The sequence below is a fragment of the Tachyglossus aculeatus genome, chromosome 23 (genome assembly GCF_015852505.1).
Source record: "Tachyglossus aculeatus isolate mTacAcu1 chromosome 23, mTacAcu1.pri, whole genome shotgun sequence".
NCBI lineage: Eukaryota > Metazoa > Chordata > Mammalia > Monotremata > Tachyglossidae > Tachyglossus > Tachyglossus aculeatus.
In genome coordinates this window covers 22741399-22760234 of record NC_052088.1, presented here as the reverse complement: position 1 = coordinate 22760234, position 18836 = coordinate 22741399, and the positions used below count along the sequence as shown (strand labels likewise).

Below are 18836 nucleotides of genomic sequence, written 5' to 3'. Positions count from 1 at the left end.
ATTGTAGGGCCACTAAATTCCATTTTTGAAAGTCTAGATTTGTGCTTCAAAAATGGAAAAAGACCAAACTGTGACACTAAATCAATCAATCAGTGGTATTTATTGAGCATTTACTATGTGCAGAGCACTGTACAAAGCACTAGGAGAGTGCAGCACAACAGAGTTAGCAAACACATGCCCTGCTCACAAGATTACAGTTAGTCAAACCCCTGTTCAATTTATTCTACACTCAGCAAAATGCTGAGAAAAGATATAACTTAAATTGATTTGCTCAAACACGTAAGAGAACAGGGTTTGAGTAACCAGCAATATAAATTTATAATCAAAATAGTTTCCATTAGATTCATTTCCATTAGAAAGTGTCTGTGTTCCCGGGGCCACTAGCTGCTCTGTAGGACCAGAATCCATGGGAGTTCTGGCAGTTACTTGAACCCAACTATAGCCATCAGGAGAGGAGGGAAGGAAACCACAGTATAGTTATCCCACCAACACTCTTCCATTAACAAATTACAACAAATAATAATTGAATGCCTTCTGGGGCCACAGCTACTCTATAAATATAGCCTGGGCCTATGTGATTATGTATCAGTCACTCAATGAAAGGTATTTATTGAGCACTTACTGTGTTCAGAGCTCTCGACTAAGTGTTTGGTAGAAGCAGCATGGCTTACTGGAAAGAGCACGGGCTTGGGAGTGGGTTCTAATCCCAGCTCCACACTTGTCGGCTGTATGACTTTGGGCAACTCACGTAACTTCTCTGTGCCTCAGTTGCCTCATCTGAAAAATGGGGATTAAGACTGTGAGCCCCACGTGGGACAACCTGATGACCTCGTATTTATCGCAGTGCTTAGAACAGTGCTTGGCACATAATAAGTACTTAACAAATGCTTTCATTATTACAATAGAGCAGAGTTGGTCGATACGTTCCCTGCCCACAACAAATTTACAGACCAGTACAAATGAATGCCTGTGGAAAAAATAAAATTTCTCTTCATGGTATTAGACTCTTCATGAACAAGAAAAATATGGTCAACACATTATTTTTCATGAAAGTGTTCCAACCCAATTTGTAAAATGCTTCAAAGAATCTCTGTTATGACTTCTTTCACAGCTGTGTAACTATCACTATCAGTGCACAGAGACTTTTGGATCCCTGTACAGAAGAGTGACAAACCTGGTAAATTGAAGGAAATTGAGAGATACAAGGTTTATTAATTAACTGGGAAAATTTGGCCTAGACACTCAACTGTGGTAAAGACTCACAATTGGCTTTTCAGTGATCATTGTCAGTCCCAGAAGAAGTATTCCATATGGCTGAGGATGAAAAGTGGTTAATTTTGGAGATAGATTAGCCAAAATTATATTCTGGACTGTAAGGGCTATAAGGGCAGGTATCATTTCTACCAACTCCGTTGTATTGTACTTTCCTAAGTTCTTATTACAGTGCTCTACACAGAGTAAGCACTCAATAAATACCATTTATTCACTGATTCTTTGATTTATTGAAAAGTAGAATTAGAAGTCAAATTGATTTTCAAAGTCCATGTCAAAGAAAAAAACTATTCAAAAGCAATTTAGGGAAGGACTGGCTATTTGTTAAATTAACAGAAAAGGTTCTAGGTGGTTTAAAAAGTCCTAGTTATTAGTATAATTTAGGGGAAAAATATCACCTCAGGATACCTAAATAGTTTTAAAGCATTAGAAACCATCAGATAATTCTCCCATTTTGCCCAGGCCTAGAGTAGGATTATTTCTGGGTACCACAATGTAAGGGAAAGCAGAGAATTTTGCAGAACGGAACCCCCAGAATGATTCTGGTTCAAAAATAAAAATCTGTAGGAAATATATTAAAGAAAGTGCAATTGCTCATTTTGGAAAAGAGAAAGATGAGAGTTGATTTAATAATGATTTTATAAGGAATAAATGTCTCATTCACAGAGGATAGTGACTAGATGGCTCAATAGCTATTGCGACTCTTTTCCCACCTGCCATAAATTAACTCTTTTGAGAAAATCTTTCTAAGGTATGAAACTTTCCCAAGCCTACCTGAAAGTGTTCTGATTCAGGGTTTAGAAGAAAATTAAGAAGTATGGTAAACCACAGGCTGTAATACAGTAGAATCCATTAAACCACAAGTAAACCCCGACATCTCCTGTTTTCTCACTTGAGAGAAAAGTCCAGTTCAGAGAAAGGGTTGCCAGGGAGGAGATGATGATTTGGTCTCCCATTTTCTGAATTTTGGATTAGCTCCAGAGGGCCTATAAATTCCCTTTTCCCTTGCAGCCCCATTCTTTGTGGTAAAGAAGGCTGTTTTGAGGCAGCCTCATGGCCCAAAAATGTGCACCTTAAATCCTCTATTCTGCTAACATGCTTCTCTGACACATGGTACGACATTATCCTACACTCGATCAGTTGATCAATCAATGGTCCTTATTGAGTATTGTATGCACAGCACAATACCAAAAACTTAGGAAAATACCTCCAAAACCCAATTATAATAGAAATTTATATCATTTTTTGTAGCACTTTTTGTTTCTGAAGTGCTTAATGATGATTATTTCATACTTGGATCCTACCAGTTATATAATAACTGTGCTTACACCTGGAGTCGATTTTCCAGTTCCCAAAATATTCATTCATTCGATCGTTACATTTGTGATTGTATTGACTTAGAATATGAATGCGGACCTTAAGGTTTACACAGCTTGATAAATCACTACATACTAGCAGTATATTTGCATAAAGGTGTTAACCCAAAAATTACTTGCCTTAAAAATAACTCCATGGGTGTCAGTTTTACGGTTGTTCATCAGAAACAGAGCCATGATGTTGTGATAGGGTTTAATGGGAAGTGGGAAAGAAATGGGGTTTAATCCAAGAAAAAATAAACCATGTATATTCCAATGTATAAAAGATGTCTAAATCCAAAGAGATTCTGGAAGAAGCAAACCAAATGTTAAAAGTTGTCCAGGGAATTAAATTATATCCAAAAATAAAGATTGTTTCAGTCAAAAAGCCTGGAAACTTACCTAAGGGTGCAAGCTTGACAAAATGGCTTCCTCCATCTGCTGGAGACAGGATTCACGGAACAGGAGACAGGAATGGTCCAGACTATTCCTAAATAGAGGATGCTCAATTCTACTTCCTGGTCCCCCTCCCAGGAATTAGAAAAGAATACAAACTATAAAAAGCTCTACCTAAATTCTACTACAACACTCCAAACCACAGGATTTCTATTTGAGGTTTAAAAAGTCTACGTTTTTTTCAACAAGTTAAACATGTCATTGTCAAATTCCTGTCTAAAATAAGAGCATGCAATACAAATAGTGCAGTCTTTTGGTAGAGTAGCTTTCCTAACAAGCTTGCAAGGATTTATTAGGCTAAAAGAAAACCCACACCTCCATATTGTGACTTCCCAACTAAGGTAAACAAATCTTGAACTGCATAAAATTGGTTCAGTTCAGAAAAATTGCAGCCTATTTTATTTGGGTTCTCTATTTAACAGTGGTCTTTTGAGAACCATTTCAGCATTGTTAGTAAGAATTCTGTACTTAATTGAGTTTAATTAATGTTTGTATGGGGCTTTGAAGATGAAAAGCACTATGTTAGAGCTAAGTATTGTTATTAATGTTTTATTTTAAAAGGGCAAAAATGCTCCACAGTTTCCATGTTTCCAGTACTCCGGGAACCTAAAAGACTACAAACAAGCCATCAAGTTCCATAGCATTCTGTTCTAGCAAATCGTGGTTTTTGATATTTCAGCAAACCAATCTATTCATCAGAAAGGTCAGTCAGTCCTTGGAAGCCATTTTGTTTCTCTAGGCAAGCTGAAGCCAGGACGATCTGGAAAGGGAATATGAGTTTTCTCTTATCAGTGTTGCTTTTGTTAGAAAAGCTTCAGAAATGTCAAAATTATTTTAATGGGAGAGGGAAAGCCCTCATTATTATAACATATGTGATATTTGTATGATTGTATATTAGTGGCCTGGTTAGAGAAAGGTACTAGAAATGCTCTTTAATTAGAGATTTGTGGATAGACCAACCACTTAGCTTGCATTTGCTTTGGACAACCTTTAAATGCACAGGTGCTTTTATGTTTGGGACAGATGCCTAGCAATTCAAAGGCAATAAATATTCAATACTTTCTTCTCTGGGTAGAGGCTACTAGAGAATTGTTTGAGCCCAGTTGGGACTCTTCATAGCCCCACCTAGCACTGACACACCAAAGAACAACAGATCTCCATTATCCAGCCACCTGTTGTGGACCAGTACATGACCTGCTTTCCTCCAGCTAATTCCAGTTTAATGTTCTTGTCATCTCTTCTTTACCCCGCCCCTCCTCCCTTGCTCTCTCTCGTACTTGCCCTTTGTTCTGTTACTCCTTGCCTCACAGCCACAATGTGGCCGAGGACTAGTAATAGTAATAATTATAATAATAGAGGTAGAAGCAGTGTGGCCTACTCAATAGAGTGTGGGCCTGCAAATCAGAAGGATGTGGTTTTTGATCCCAGCCCCACCACTGTATGACCATGGGCAAGTGAGTTAACTTCTCTGTGCCTCAGTTACCTATCTGTAAAGTGAGGATGAAACATGTGGGACATGCACTGTTTCTAAACTGACTAGCTAGTATCTACCCCAGTGGTTAGTACAGTGCTTGGCACGTAGTAAGTGCTGAGCCAATACCATAAAAAAAGAGAAAAATTGCTAAGTGCTTACAATATGCTAAGCGGTGGGGTAGATATTATACATTCAGCTACAGTTCCTGGCCTAGATCGAACTCACAAGCTGAAGGAGAGGAAACAGGTTTTTAATCCCAATTTTTTTTCAGAAACTGAGACAGAGAAGTTAAGTAATTTGCCCACTGTCACCAACAGGTAAGTAATGGAGTCAGTATTAGAGGATAGGTCTCCTGACACCCAGTCCTGTGCTCTTTCCACCAGGCCACATTTCTTCCTTAATATGCTGCAGATGTGTGGTTTAGAGGAACATGTATGGGTGAGGCTGCAGACAGGACCAGCTTAGGTGGTAAGTAAATGAGGAGTGGAGGCAAATGAAAAATTGAAAGCATCCAGCCTCCCTCCGCTTGAGTCAGAAGCAGCGTTTCTGGGAATGACATTCTAGGAACATAATTCTAAGGCTCTGAAGCAAGGGACTTGTGGGAATTGTCTGAGGTCCTCTCTGAGAAAACATTCTTGGTTAGGGGCTTCGAATGGACTTCAGTATGACCTCAGCTGTCAGGCTGCATGTGGAATGGAGGTAGAGAATTTTCTCGCACCTCAGGACAGCCAAATATCCAAAGCTAACACTGCCGACAGATAGCAAACAATTTCATGATTTCCATTTTTTTGTTGTTATTAATCATTCCCAGAATGAGGGGCGTAAACCAGATGACTTCAATGAATTTTATTAATATGACAAGAGCAAATAGAAAAGTAAAATGGTATATCATCTTGAATGTCAAGATAATTTAAGATAACACTGAGTGATCGTAAATCTCTATTACAAATAAGCACCGAAAATGATCTAAACGTTTAACACTAAAGTTTTGGTTTACTTAAATATTTCAGATCAATTACAGAAGATAGATGGATTTATAAGATGTCCAGTTATTTTTATTAGGAACTTTTTTTGTGATTTTTGACTGTCCTAAAATACATATTCATTTAGTGGATAACAAATAAGAATGAGTCATAGAAGAAGAGTTTTAATTTGCAGGAGTTTTACTAGGAAGAATAAATTCTTTCATTTTTTTTTTAGAATACTAACTTTATAGCCCATTGTGCTTAACCTGCAAATACTGAAAATCTTCAGAGAAAATAAATACAAGAAAATACGCAGGAAATTTTCAGAGAAAATAAATGCGAGAAAAATCTCCACACAGTACTTCTAATTGGAAATGTTTATTTTACCATTTTTAAAAGAGCCATTTTAACTTTGTCTTGAATTGTATTGTTCCTGTTTTAAAAATGATATAAAATATTATTCTCTTTAATATTTTTTCTATTCTAAAGTGCCATTCATTTTGAAGCATATTGTGTGTCCAGTTCTTTTGTCTGTTCTTTCCAGATGGAAATTAATCTATTTGGCTTGAGGCTGCATAGTTTCCTTTCATTGGTTGTGGATGTCTAAAGATATGTGACTATTTCATCCGCAGTGAAGCTCTGGGACTTGAAACCATTGCCGAGATCTTAATCAAAAATGTTGCCAATTGCTTGGGACAGTGAACGTGCCCTTAAATCTATTGAAGTTGCATTAATAATTGTAAGATATTAGATTCTCAGAAAGCATGAATCTTCCATCGTTATTGCTTTTACCATCATTAAAATTTTTTACCTGTCTGAATGCCTGGGATTCGAAGGGGAGAATAAGCCCAGAATGGAGTCATACCATTTAAGATAACAATTTTGCTTGCTTTACATCTGTTCAATTTTCATTATGCTTACATGACATTTCGGTCCAGCAAAACAGTATTGCAAGTTGAATTCACTAATCTCTGTTTCAAACTTGTAGTAAAGTTTTGTTTAATTCACTTTCCTTTAAAAATATAGTTTTACTATCTACTGTTTAGAAGGGCACGTATCACGTAGGGTATGGTACTACAAAAACCATCTCTTTCCATAATGTACAGACATTTCAAACTAAAGTGGAATAGAGAGAAAAACGTGTACACTGATATTTTTGCTAGCAGTTACCTGCATTAGTTCATTTTTGGTAATGGTATGAATTGAAGACAATTTAGGAAGAGAAATACACATAAATAGTTATCATTAACCGTTAAAATCCCCACTCCTGTCCTTGACCCAAATGAATACGCAAAGTTAAAACCACTCAATCGAAAGTCTTCATATTTTTTGCAACAGTACTTTTCATATGATCCAAGTAGGAATTCCAGTGATGGTAATGTGGAGTTCACAGTAGGGTATTCTTGCCCAGATAAGGAGAAGCTGTATTTTTTTTGAAGACTGCCTTGACTACAGAGTGCATCCCTAAAGGCCAACTAACTTACAATGAATGTCTGTTTCTAAAATAGCCCTAAAACAAAGTAACTACTGAGTTTTGGCAAAAGCCTCAATTATTTACAGCACAAAAGTAAGGCATAGTAAATAGACCTACAGTATTCACTTCTTCCTTGCCATACCCCCAAACCTAGAAGATATATTATAATCATATCTTTCAGCTCATTTATAAAAATCATAGTAGCCATTTTCAGTTTTAACCATCCTAAAGCCCAAGCTTGAATTTCTTTTTAAAATGCATAGTTTTGATTTCCAACAGCTGCATTGGGTCTTTAATCATATATTATCTTTATGGAGCCTTTTTCTAACATATGTTAATTGGCTGTTTTCTGTGACAAATTATGAGCTCTTACTTTGATGAGGTTCAATTGCAATCATGTTGAAGTCAAGTACGTAGAGTTTCCAACCCCTGCTGGCTCCTTAAACCACTACAAACATCTGCACGTCACTGCAGTGCTGAGTAATGGCAGGATTTGGGTTGGTCTGATTTCTCTACAGATTTTTTTTTCCACAGGATATTTTGAGCTCTTTGTACTAAATCTGTTGCCGGGTTTGCCCTTTTTAGCAGAAGCCTGCTCTAAAATTAACATCAAATCTTATGTGAGATTACCAGAATACAGTGAGAAATATTTTATGCCCTCAGCATCTGTTTTGTTTTACTGGAGTTTTGTTGCATTTGTTAGGCATAAAAAAGTAGCCCATCAGTTGGTGTGGTTAATAAAGCTTTTTTTAGTTAAAAACATTTTAAAGGAATGACCTGTGACTATTTCTCTTTTGTTTAACACAGCACCTATTCCTCTAAGAGAAAGGACTTCGAACTTTCCAGGAAAATTTAGGGAAAATTTTTCCCACTAAAAAATTATATTTCCTCAGTTTAGAGGGAGTGAGCCTTTCAGAAACTTGTCCAAGCTCTATCCCCAAACAAAAATTGCATTTTATTACCATTCCTTTTGAATCTCTCAAGTGTTTAGGGATTGCATTTTCAAGCATATAGTGAAAAGTGGAGCATTTGAACAGATTAATAAATATAAACGAAGCATCCTAACAGTATTTAACTCACTATTAGCCAAAAAAAAAGCATAAAAACAATCTATGAACATATGTAGTTCGGGCTATGAACTGATATGCCATCAGTGTGCTGATTAAGTTTATAATAGATAGTATGTTAATTTAAATCCTGGGAAGTAGCATGACTAACACTGACCAAAGAAAAGCTTTTAGAAATCGTGTCAAACAGTATCAATTCCTGGGCAATTAATATAGTAGAATTAAGCCTTGATATAAAGTAAGTGTCTGTAGTTACATCTGCCCTGTTTGTTCTTCAAGGGATAGGTTGAATTTCCAGGCAGGTGTTAAGAGTTTAGAATAAGAAGAGCCAGATGTGAATAGGAGACTTTTGCCTCTTGAGGCTGTTATTAATTCAGCCATTTCCCTGGAGAAGCACACAATCAATGAGCTCAAAAATCCTGGGGCTGCCTGCGTTCATGTGAAGCCCACAGAACATGGTTTCACAGTTTACTACTGAAAGTATGAGAAAAAATTAGAGCAGAAATTAAGGGTGGGAAAGGTTAACTTCAGAAGTTAAGCTCAAAACAATTATTATTTTAAGTAGGAATGCAGACAGAGGGCCCAAGTCCCAACAAAACCTCTTAAATTTAGATAACATTGTTGTAAGAGATCTTGTAAACAATGCAAATAGGATGGAATTATTGATTTTATATTTGTATGAGTCTGCACATTATTTTAAAAAAGCTTATGTAGGTCAGGTCAGTGCGAATGAATAAATCTTAGGATTTCTTTTTGAAGTGGAAAAACCCCCACAGTGATGCAAAAAGAGTAATTCAGAAGCCTTATCCAGTACTTCAACATATGTGTAAATTGATGAATGGTGTTTTGAGCTAGCCCCACAAACACATACAGTTAGCTTTGATAAAACATGCTTAACGGTTTGAAGAAAATTAGCCAAGGTAAAGAAAGATGTGCAAATGAAACAGAACTTGGCATTTGACCGGATTTTGTGTCCTATAAGCCATGTGTCTTAATTGGGGCCAGTTGGGATCATTTAATGATTGCTGTCAGAAGAGCAAATTTAATTCTCTTTATAAAAAAGACCACAGTGGGATGAAGTTAAACAAATTGTCTTTATGAGGTTTTGGGTGAAGCTTTAATTAGCTTGACTAAGTTGCTGCAAAAAAGATGAAGAAATAGGAAAATTGATAAATCACTAGGTACCGTATAGTTCCATATTGAATGTTGTATCACTATCAAATATCTTTTATTTCTGAAGATTCAGTATTGGCCAGTGGTACCTACCCAGTGAATTTTGGTACATGCGAGATTTTAGAAGAAATTGATTAGACACTTCTGAGCTTCAAAAATGTAACTAGAGACACCAAAGCTTAAAATAATTAATGTAGAATATACAACAGTGACGTCAGGATTATTTCAATTAAGGGCTATTGACATATTTTAAAATTATGATTCAAGGAGAACACTCAAAAGGATGTTTCATTTCTTGGATTGAAAATATTTAATGTTTGACAAATGTTCAAGAGAAAGAGCTTAGCAAAAGGCATAAATCATCATGAGGCCTTTTTATGTGATCATAGGATAGACAAAACTGTATAATCATAATTACCTTTTTTACCAGTGGTATCCCATCCTTGACATTGTGTTGAATGGCCACTTAGTTGATACTCTCAAACCTATCATCTATTTTGATGCGCAACTTCATTCATTACTTTATATCTGCCGTGAGAAACATGTTATCATCATTTTCCACTTGCAGCAGTTTTACACCAGATGGCAGGTCTAAAATCTGCATGCCAACCAAAACTAGATAAAAAAAAAACCTCATTGCATGATAGCAGTGTTGGGATGAAGGAGCCTCAGCAAAGTGAATCATTTTAGGTTGGGTGGGAAATATGGTCGTAGCGGCAATAAAGGTAACCGGGGATAATCCGTACCTCTGTCTCCATCCGCTGTCTCTGAAATTCCCTCCAACTGATTCTCACTGTCCCTAGATGTTGATTAATCAGAAATTCCAAAATATGTTCGGGCATTTCTGATATCCATTCTACAATATCGATTCTATATTAGTCTAGTAAACCTGGATTCCCTAAACATTAGTTCCCGGGAAGCAGGAATCACTACCACAAATTCGATCGTGTTCTCAGTTTTTTTTCTGTGATAAACATGAAACTTAGGATATTAAAATATTCTAAAATAAGTGTTAAAGTTGTTTCCTTTCTATACCAGGTGATGTTTAGGACAACCTAGGTGGTTTATCACTGAGAAGGCAAGTCTGTAAAATTTCTTCTATAAGCAGTGTTAATGTACATTATGCAGAGTCTGTGCCTGCGAGCTGACTATTTCTGCCTACGTGGATTTTTCATGTTGCACAGTTCTAAACCTGCTTTGTTTTAATAAGAAAGAAATCCAGCTGTATGTGCTTATGAAGTGGTTACAGCTGGGGATCAGAAGACAGTCTGAAACAGAAGATGGTGGCTTTTGCTCTTTCAGTCAATGTTGTATTTTACCTTTTGGGTATAAATACTGCTACACTAATGTAAATTCTGTAGAGAGCAGACTGGTCCCTTAGTTTTATAGAAAATACAGAGAACGAAACCATGCTAAAAGCTGAATTATTCTGTTTGATGATGAAATCCTGAAAAATACCGTAGTGTGGTTGAACGGTACAAGGAAGCTGCATGACCTAGTGGAAAGCACACGGTTTGGGAGTCAAAAGAGCTGGTTTCTATTACCGGTTCTGCCACTTGCCTGCTAGTGTGAATTTAGCTCCTCTCTGCCTCAGTCTCTTCATCTGTGAAATGGGGATTTCACCTCTTCTCCCTCATAATTAGACTGGAAACCTGAAGAGGGGTGGGAACTTTATTCAAAGTGATTACCTTGTTTCTACTGCAGTGCTTGACACATAGACTGTGTCTTGTGCTTGACTTCTAGACTGTGAGCCCACTTCTAGACTGTGAGCCCACTGTTGGGTAGGGACCGTCTCTATATGTTGCCAACTTGTACTTCCCAAGCGCTTAGTGCAGTGCTCTGCACACAGTAAGCGCTCAATAAATATGATTGAATGAATGAATAGCGGTTGACAAATACCACGGTTACTAAGATAGTCGCTCGCTTTTGATGAAGAACCCATTTGAAATTTATTGTCATTGAAAATGCTGCTTTAAATTCCAAGTCAAAGAGCTGAAAGACATTGCCCGGAGAAGCAGCGTGGCCTAGTGGAAAGAACATGGACCTGTAAGACGGGGATCTGGGTTCCAAATCCTGGCTCCACCACATCTCTGCTGTGTGACCTTAGGCAAGTCACTTAACTTCTCTACAACTGTAAAATGGGGCTTAAGACTGTGAGCTCTCTGTGGGACATGGACTGTGTCCAACTTGATTAGCTTATATCTATCCCAGTGCTTAGAACAATGCCTGGCACATAAGTAAGCACTTAATATATGCCAATTTTTTAAAAAAGTAATGCACCAGAGACATTTGAGATGGTGTGATAACTGGTTTAGCCCCCTGAGTTCATTAATCTGTTTGTAACAAAAACAGTTGTGTAAAGGGTAAGTCTGCCCAATTTAGTAATATAAACAAGTAAGCTCCATCAGCGCCAGTTATGTCAGGTTATTCCCACATATTTAACTAATTGCAGGTGTTTTCAAAGGGGTTTCTTTCTTAGACTTATTACATTTCTGACATACATTTCATCTCCTTTTGTCCTTGGGGAAAAGATGTTAACGTGCGAATGGAAACGTTAATGTTGAGTTTTCGGCTGCCGTGGTCATTGGGAAGATTGATATATTTCCCTTGCCATTTCTGCATTTTGAGCCTGCAGCTGTCTCCTGGCAGGCAGTTGAGATGTGGAAGCTTCATAGTTTTTATTCCACTGTTAAATTTTACATTGTAATTCTGTATAGATTATCCCAAAATGTTCATCATCCCTTGTACGTCAACTTAAAACATCTAGTTTGTGCAAGGGCCAGAGTTTAATTCCTGGCCTTGCCAGTTGCATTTTAAAACTGGAGAGGGAATGAGACGTTCTTTGAGATTCAGAACGTGTGAGTGATATTACAGTACAAGATCCTTTTTGAAGATACCTTCAATCTGTTAAAGGAAGATCATCATTCTAAACCTTGTACTACAGAATTATAGTATACATTTTAGTAATAGTCATTAGAGACTGAATAATATTTAGGGGTACAAAATATTTCAAGGTAACCTCTTCCATTATTATGTGGAATACCTATTTATGATCTTTAAAAGACAATTATCCACTGAAATTTTGAAATGGCAAGGATACAGTTTGGATGAGGTTAAATACTGTTATCAGCCACCAAGTAGAATAAATTTGGAAATTGACCATGTGGCTCCGAGATCACAGTTAGCTTTTCATAACTGGAGAAGGGTGACTATACCATAAACTCTGCTAATTAAATGTCATAACAGTATTGATTAAGATGAGTGCAGTTTGCTGTCAAAGCTACTGTAAAATAACATTCTGCTTCTGTCAGAGTCCATAGTGAAATGGAGTGGTTTTAATAGAACTATGGCTATACATCGGGCTCTCTATGGTAAAGATGAACAAGAATAGTAATTGGGTGATTTCTTTTGAAGTTACAAGTAGTCTTAGGAAGAAAGATTAATTCTCTTCCCATTTACCTGAAATATGATTATATTCTTTCACGTTTATAAAACCTGTAGTAAAGCATGAAGACCAGTGCATCGAGATTTACCACAATGTGTAAAGTTTTCTGCTGAAATTAGACAGAGTGTTTAAAATATGTGAATTAGAATTGGTAATGCTTGTAGTTCTGCAGCTGGTGAGTTTATGACCATTTTGCCACTAACCAAATGTACAGTCTCTAGTTTTTGTTTTGTTATATATTATGATGGTTTGTTGGTCTTATGGAAGAAGAAATAAATAGAATTATTTCAGTGAATTAGCAATTTAATGTATGTACTCATATCATTTATTTAGATGTACTGTTTGTTAGTTAAAATGCATGTGGCAAATGTATGCCTTTCTAAAAACAATTTAGTGAATTAGAATACATTTCTTTCCATATCTTTTATGTGGAAGCCTGGGTATTAGATCAGAATTCAGGTTGTGTTTAATTTCCAAATCCAAGAGTTGTGGGTAGATGATTGAAATCTGAATGTGACTCAAATTCGTTTGATATGTGGTTCTCATTCTACAGAAACTTCATGGTATCCCTTACCACTAATATGTTAGAAGTCTAAATGTAGCCATAGAAACTCTAAGTGCATATTAAGGAAATATTTTGTATGAAATTCTTCATCCATATTCAGATTCACTGATGTATTCATAACTAGACTTTGGTGGTCTAAATATCAGCACCTATATGATCATGTAGATTATGGTTACTAAGTCATACTTATTGAGCACTTACTGTGTGCAGAGCATTCTACTAAATACTTGGGAGTACAATATGATAGAGCATAAGGTAACAGAAAACTAAATTCGTATATGATACACTTTTTGAATGGTTTATGTCCTTTTTTGTCAGTGTTTTACTAAAGTAAAAATTGACCCATTTTAATTCCATGTTAAACAGTATTTTCTTTAATGCAGATGTGATGGTGTGTAGAATGTGGTAGTGTGATCTACATACATTATAGTTAAATTTTTTAAGTATGGAAAATTCAAAGCTGATTATAATCAAAAAAGCTGCTTCTATAAAAATGAAAAAATTGTCTTTGTTAATATTCATTTTGTAATGGAATTACAAAATAAAATTATATTCTTTGTTTCACTGTCTGATATTCCTTACCCCTTATCTGAAATTTTCAGAGGCCTCTCTCTGTGTGGAGTGTTGCAGCACAACAGATTCAGACAGTTCTGTTCGGATAAGGAAGTGGAGAGTTTTGGTTCCCATTTTGCTCTTCTGGAACAGTTTAGGGAAGGAAGCACCTTTACACCTTTTATTGTTCGTGGTTACTGACATCATATCCTTCCCTGACCACTCTGTGCGTGTTTCCTGCCATTCTGTCAAGATTCTTCTATGTTACAAGGAGGGTTAAAGAGACAGAGAGAGAAAAGAAGGTAGCGGGAGAGAGGGAGGGAGAGCATTTATTTGCAGAGTGGATGAATGCCCTGCATCATCTGTCCCTAAGAACTTTTTCCCTTCTTGAGGTTCAAATCACTCTTCCTTCAGCTATCTGCTTATGCCAAATCATAAAGCGAACCGAAGTCTGCCGTAATGAAGTTCCTCTTTTAGTAAGCAGTCTGATTTTATTTTTTTTTATATTTGGGTTTGCAAAAAAAGAAAGAAAAATACTGAAGCTTGTAACTCTATAGAGTGTTACTCACGTAGTTTTTTTTTTTTTTTAATTACAGATCGTTTACATGTCACTATGTCATTATCCCAGAAGGTTCTTTTATGTGGGAAGTTCCCTCTGCAAAGCTTCTGGAATTATTTTAAGACCGCTTATAGATGATTGTACATAATGAAAGTTTCCCGAATTGCCTGAAATTGTATTACACTAATAGTAGTCTTTATTTCTGCATGAATAAAACTTTTTTATTGATTGCAGGACAGTATAGTTATTCTTTCTTAGTTCAGTAAATAAAATGATATTGCTGTAGTACTTCCTAGAGAAGATTTGGGGTCAGAAAAGCTGCTAGACGGCTAAAGTTAGGCAAACAGGTGGTGGGAAATAGTTGATTTTGTGAAATCTTTTACATTTTCATTGATATAAATTATCAATCCTTTGAAAGAGGTGACCTATCATTCAGATTTTGAAAGCCACACATCTCATGGTGCATTTGATTACCATTGTGTGTCTTCAGCCCATGTGATTTTTCTATTCCATTTGTCAATATGTGGTCCTGTGTTCTGAAAATCAAAATAAAAAGTCCATTGTGAAAGTTCATACCCTAACATCAGATATATTTTATTCTCTTATTATTAGGAAATGTGTATGTTACTGTTGAAAAATACTAGCGGTTTATAACTTTCTATAAATGGTGCACAAGGCATTAAGAATTATATTTTTCCAACAATATATTTCACCACAGTTTAATATTTTGAAAGATTTTATCCTTGCCAAGAGCAATACATGAAAAACTTTTTGAGCCAGAGAATAATTAATTTCCTTGCTCTCTGCTGCTTAAGAGACTTTGTCGAATGAGAAGGATGATGCGTAGATTTGATTCTGGAGAAATTCATCCAAATGTTAGTTCACCCAGAGTTTTCTGTGCCCTGCTCTGGAGAGTCTCAAGCTCAGTGATTTTTTTTTTTTTCCTTTGTGCTCATTCATTTCAAAATCTTGATTTGTGAAGCAGCGCTCATCCTCGCTAACTCTGTCACCACTTCTCTAATCTGTCCACCGTGACCTTCCACCTTGAAGTGAATAAGAGCTTAGGCAGGCAGAGTGCTGTAAGCGGATAGTGCCAGCGACTTGAGTTGACTGAAAGGAAAGGAAATTGTTCCATATGCATTTGCCGTGGATTAGTGTATTGGCATTACTGTTACACCGAAAGCCTGTTAGTCCCTTTTGGGTGCTGCATATGCATGGGAAATACCATTCTAACTTGCTGTTTGTATCCAAGGTAAGGCTATAGGAAACACAGGAAAGCGACCCAGTTGAACGTTATTTAAAAACTTGTTTCTAAAAATAGATGTATTATTGTTTGGCAACATTGCATGTGGGGACAGATGACTTCTTGCTGTTTTATTCTGTTTTTAATTATACTTTTAGCACTGTTTAACTAATGGCAGCAAAAATGTTTATTCGTAACTGTTTTGTTCAGGTGTGTTCACAACATTCGTGTTGTTTCTATTTTATTAAGCAGTCAGAGAAAGTTATTTCAACAGTTAAAAAGGCAGTGGCAGAAATAGATTTTGCTTATCACTTGTAGTTATGATGTTACTCAAATTAGTCTGATGAGTCTCATATCAACCGTAAACCTGAGGTTTTATCCAGAGGCAGTTAGCAAATAGGGAATGGACAGTTTATTCTAATCACTGTTCATTTCTCTGGAGTTCATTATATCATAATAGCATTTACAATTAGCTCATCTATAAAAACCTTAATATTTTAGACTTTATTCAGGGTGATAAAGTATCAACGAGTTAGTGCAGAGAAATCAGGAGAGATTTGAAAATCCGTTTGAATGTGTATTAGCTTTTCTACTTCAATAACTTTGAATTGCCGCCATTTAATAGATTTAATAGCCAGGGCATTGGCTTAGTGTTACATAACTTGTTGTGGGAATTTATCAGGTTAGTTGTCAGAGCATAATCTTAAAATGAACAAGGAAACTCTAAGTCATAAAGTTAAATAGGTTCATTAAAAATTTAAATATTGTGGAAATAAAATAGACTACAGATTCTATAAGCGAATCATTTATTTTGGACGTTTTTTCTTTTCAACTATCATTATACTGATGAACTCAGATTTGTTTGTCCAAAGCAATAAATAAAAAGCTTAAGACTTTAAAGAGAGTCGAGGGAATTTGCTTAGTTTTATACCATTCAGTCTTTCTGTGTTTATTTTATATGTTTGTCTTATCATTGATATTTTCTTTAATTCCACACTTTATTTCCCAAAGATTATCAGTGTTTTGTAAATTTCTCAGGGCAATCTTGTATTTTGTTACACGAAGAAATTGTTGCCATATATTCCACTATGTTTTCAACAGTTATATTTTGTGGATTTCACAATTCACTTACCAGACAAGCAACTCTGTCCATTGCAATGTTCATAGTTGCCTAAATTTTGTTGCTTTCCAGTGATTGGGTTTGTCCCCCTCTTCCAGTTCAGGTAAATAGAGGAAGGATTCTTAAGTACCAGGAAAGCATGTTGCTTCCTATTAGTGTGAGAGATTTTTATTTAGGATTTTAAAACATAAGGAAAAATTGAGGAATTATCAATTATTTGTCCTGTATTACATATCTGCAATTCCCAGCATAGTGGGATTTTTAAAAAACACATAAATAAGATTAAGGGATTTAACTTTACACTATCTGACATTTTCCATATATCAACTAGCACTTTAATAATGGTCCATCCTATTTGCATAACGAGGGACGTTATCACCTCTGCTGTCAAAACACAAGATTGTTTTCCCTTCAGAAATGAATTAGCTGGCCTACTTAGCATACACAGGTACAGAAAGGTTCATTAACTCTCTGATTTAGATAATTTTTCATATTAGCATAGTGAATAATAAAGAGATACCAAATTCTGTAAAAAATGTTAGAGGATATTAAAATAAACAACTTTTAAACATTACTTGGAAAATTTGGTGGTTGAGTGAATTTTAAGATCATTATGGTAAAATTGTTGTGATCTATTATTATAGCTTTAGTAAATGTTTATTTTCCTCATTTGATTTTCAGTTTCATATTGTTTACCTGCTTGATAAAATTAAGTATAATAACTTCCACGTGTTTAATTTACTTTTAAAAAATTTCATCATAACATTCTATTTTTTTTTTGTTTTTTGTAGCAGGAACGAATGCAGGGGTCTGTGAACTGAGTAGTGGAAGTGCAGAAGAAGGAGATTGTTTTGAGGAAACGGGAAAGAGAAGGAAAAAAGAAGGAAAAAATACATAATTTCAGGGACGAGAGAGAGAAGAAAAACGGGGACTATGGGGAGAAAAAAGATTCAGATCACGAGGATTATGGATGAACGTAACAGACAGGTGAGTAGCATATAATTTTTATTTGTATCATGTTTCCATGGATTTATGATTTGCATTTCCAAGCTTGCTAATTATAAGTACTATCAGCATTGTCGGGATGTAACAGAGATACTAGGTTAATTAAATAGGGTTAGATTTACCACACCAAATATATTTTATTAAGAGTAGTTCAAATTCCTCAACACATAAAATATCCTTACATGCTAGGAAAAATGTGGACCTTAAAAGTTAAATAATTTTTAAATACTTTACTTTTGTAAGGGATATGGATTTCAAGTGGGAGCTACACCATGTATTACATGTTTAGCGCTGTAATCAAGACCTAATAAACACTGCATCAAACACTTCACCAAACTAAAACCTTTTTATATTACTAGGAATTAAGACTTAACAGGATTAGGTAACCAATTGTAAAGTGTGTCATTTAGACTGAATTGTACGTAGCATTAAATCTTGATTCAATAATGCTTTACTGTTCCACTGATATGAGGAGCATAAATGGTTGTGTTTCGGTATCATTTAAGGTATACAAGTGACAGATATAGTGATCAGTGTATTCTAACTGTATTTGGATGAAGCTATGAAGCTATTGTACTCATCCAAATAGAGTTAGAATTGATATTATTGTCCAAAACATAGAGTACTCCTTGAGAGAGTCACTGGGATAGAGATAATCTCTCCCAAGTACTATCTGTGTATCAGAATGCTTCAGTTTTTCCGTAAGACTCTGCCAGTGTACTGTCAAGAACTGGATCCTAAGTGCTAATCATATTCTTGGCCACACATGGGGAAAGAAGGTTGTGAGGTTATTCCTCCTAGTGATGAAATTGGGAGAACATCTTCAGTCCAACCTTCCCCAAGTCGGAGGAAACATTAATAGTGAGTGGGTAGGACTGCACTCCAAGTCTTCCCAGATCTTGAAACTTGAAAAAGAAGTTATAGCCTAGACATTTGAGACGAACTGAAAGGAGTTACTGGCGGTCTTTTGGCATTTTGCATACCTTTAAGGAAATTCTCCAACAGGGGAAAATTAGGATTAGTGTGATGCTCCCTGAGGTCAGAGAGGTATAGGCTTGCAATTTTCTGAATTTTTTTTCCCCATCCTACTGAAGCCCTAGTTGAAAAGACA

General features: G+C 35.9%; 1 protein-coding gene across 5 annotated transcripts in view; it reads left to right on the top strand.

Moving 5' to 3' along the window:
- The window catches only part of MEF2C (myocyte enhancer factor 2C), a 175501-nt gene that overhangs the window by 38113 nt on the left and 118552 nt on the right, over positions 1 to 18836 (top strand). For all 5 annotated transcript variants that reach the window (XM_038765868.1, XM_038765867.1, XM_038765865.1 and 2 more), the window contains exon 2: positions 17512 to 17707. In XM_038765868.1, the coding sequence (XP_038621796.1) occupies positions 17654 to 17707 (54 nt within the window). In that variant the 5' untranslated portion in view covers positions 17512 to 17653. The remainder of the gene's footprint in view (positions 1 to 17511; positions 17708 to 18836) is intronic.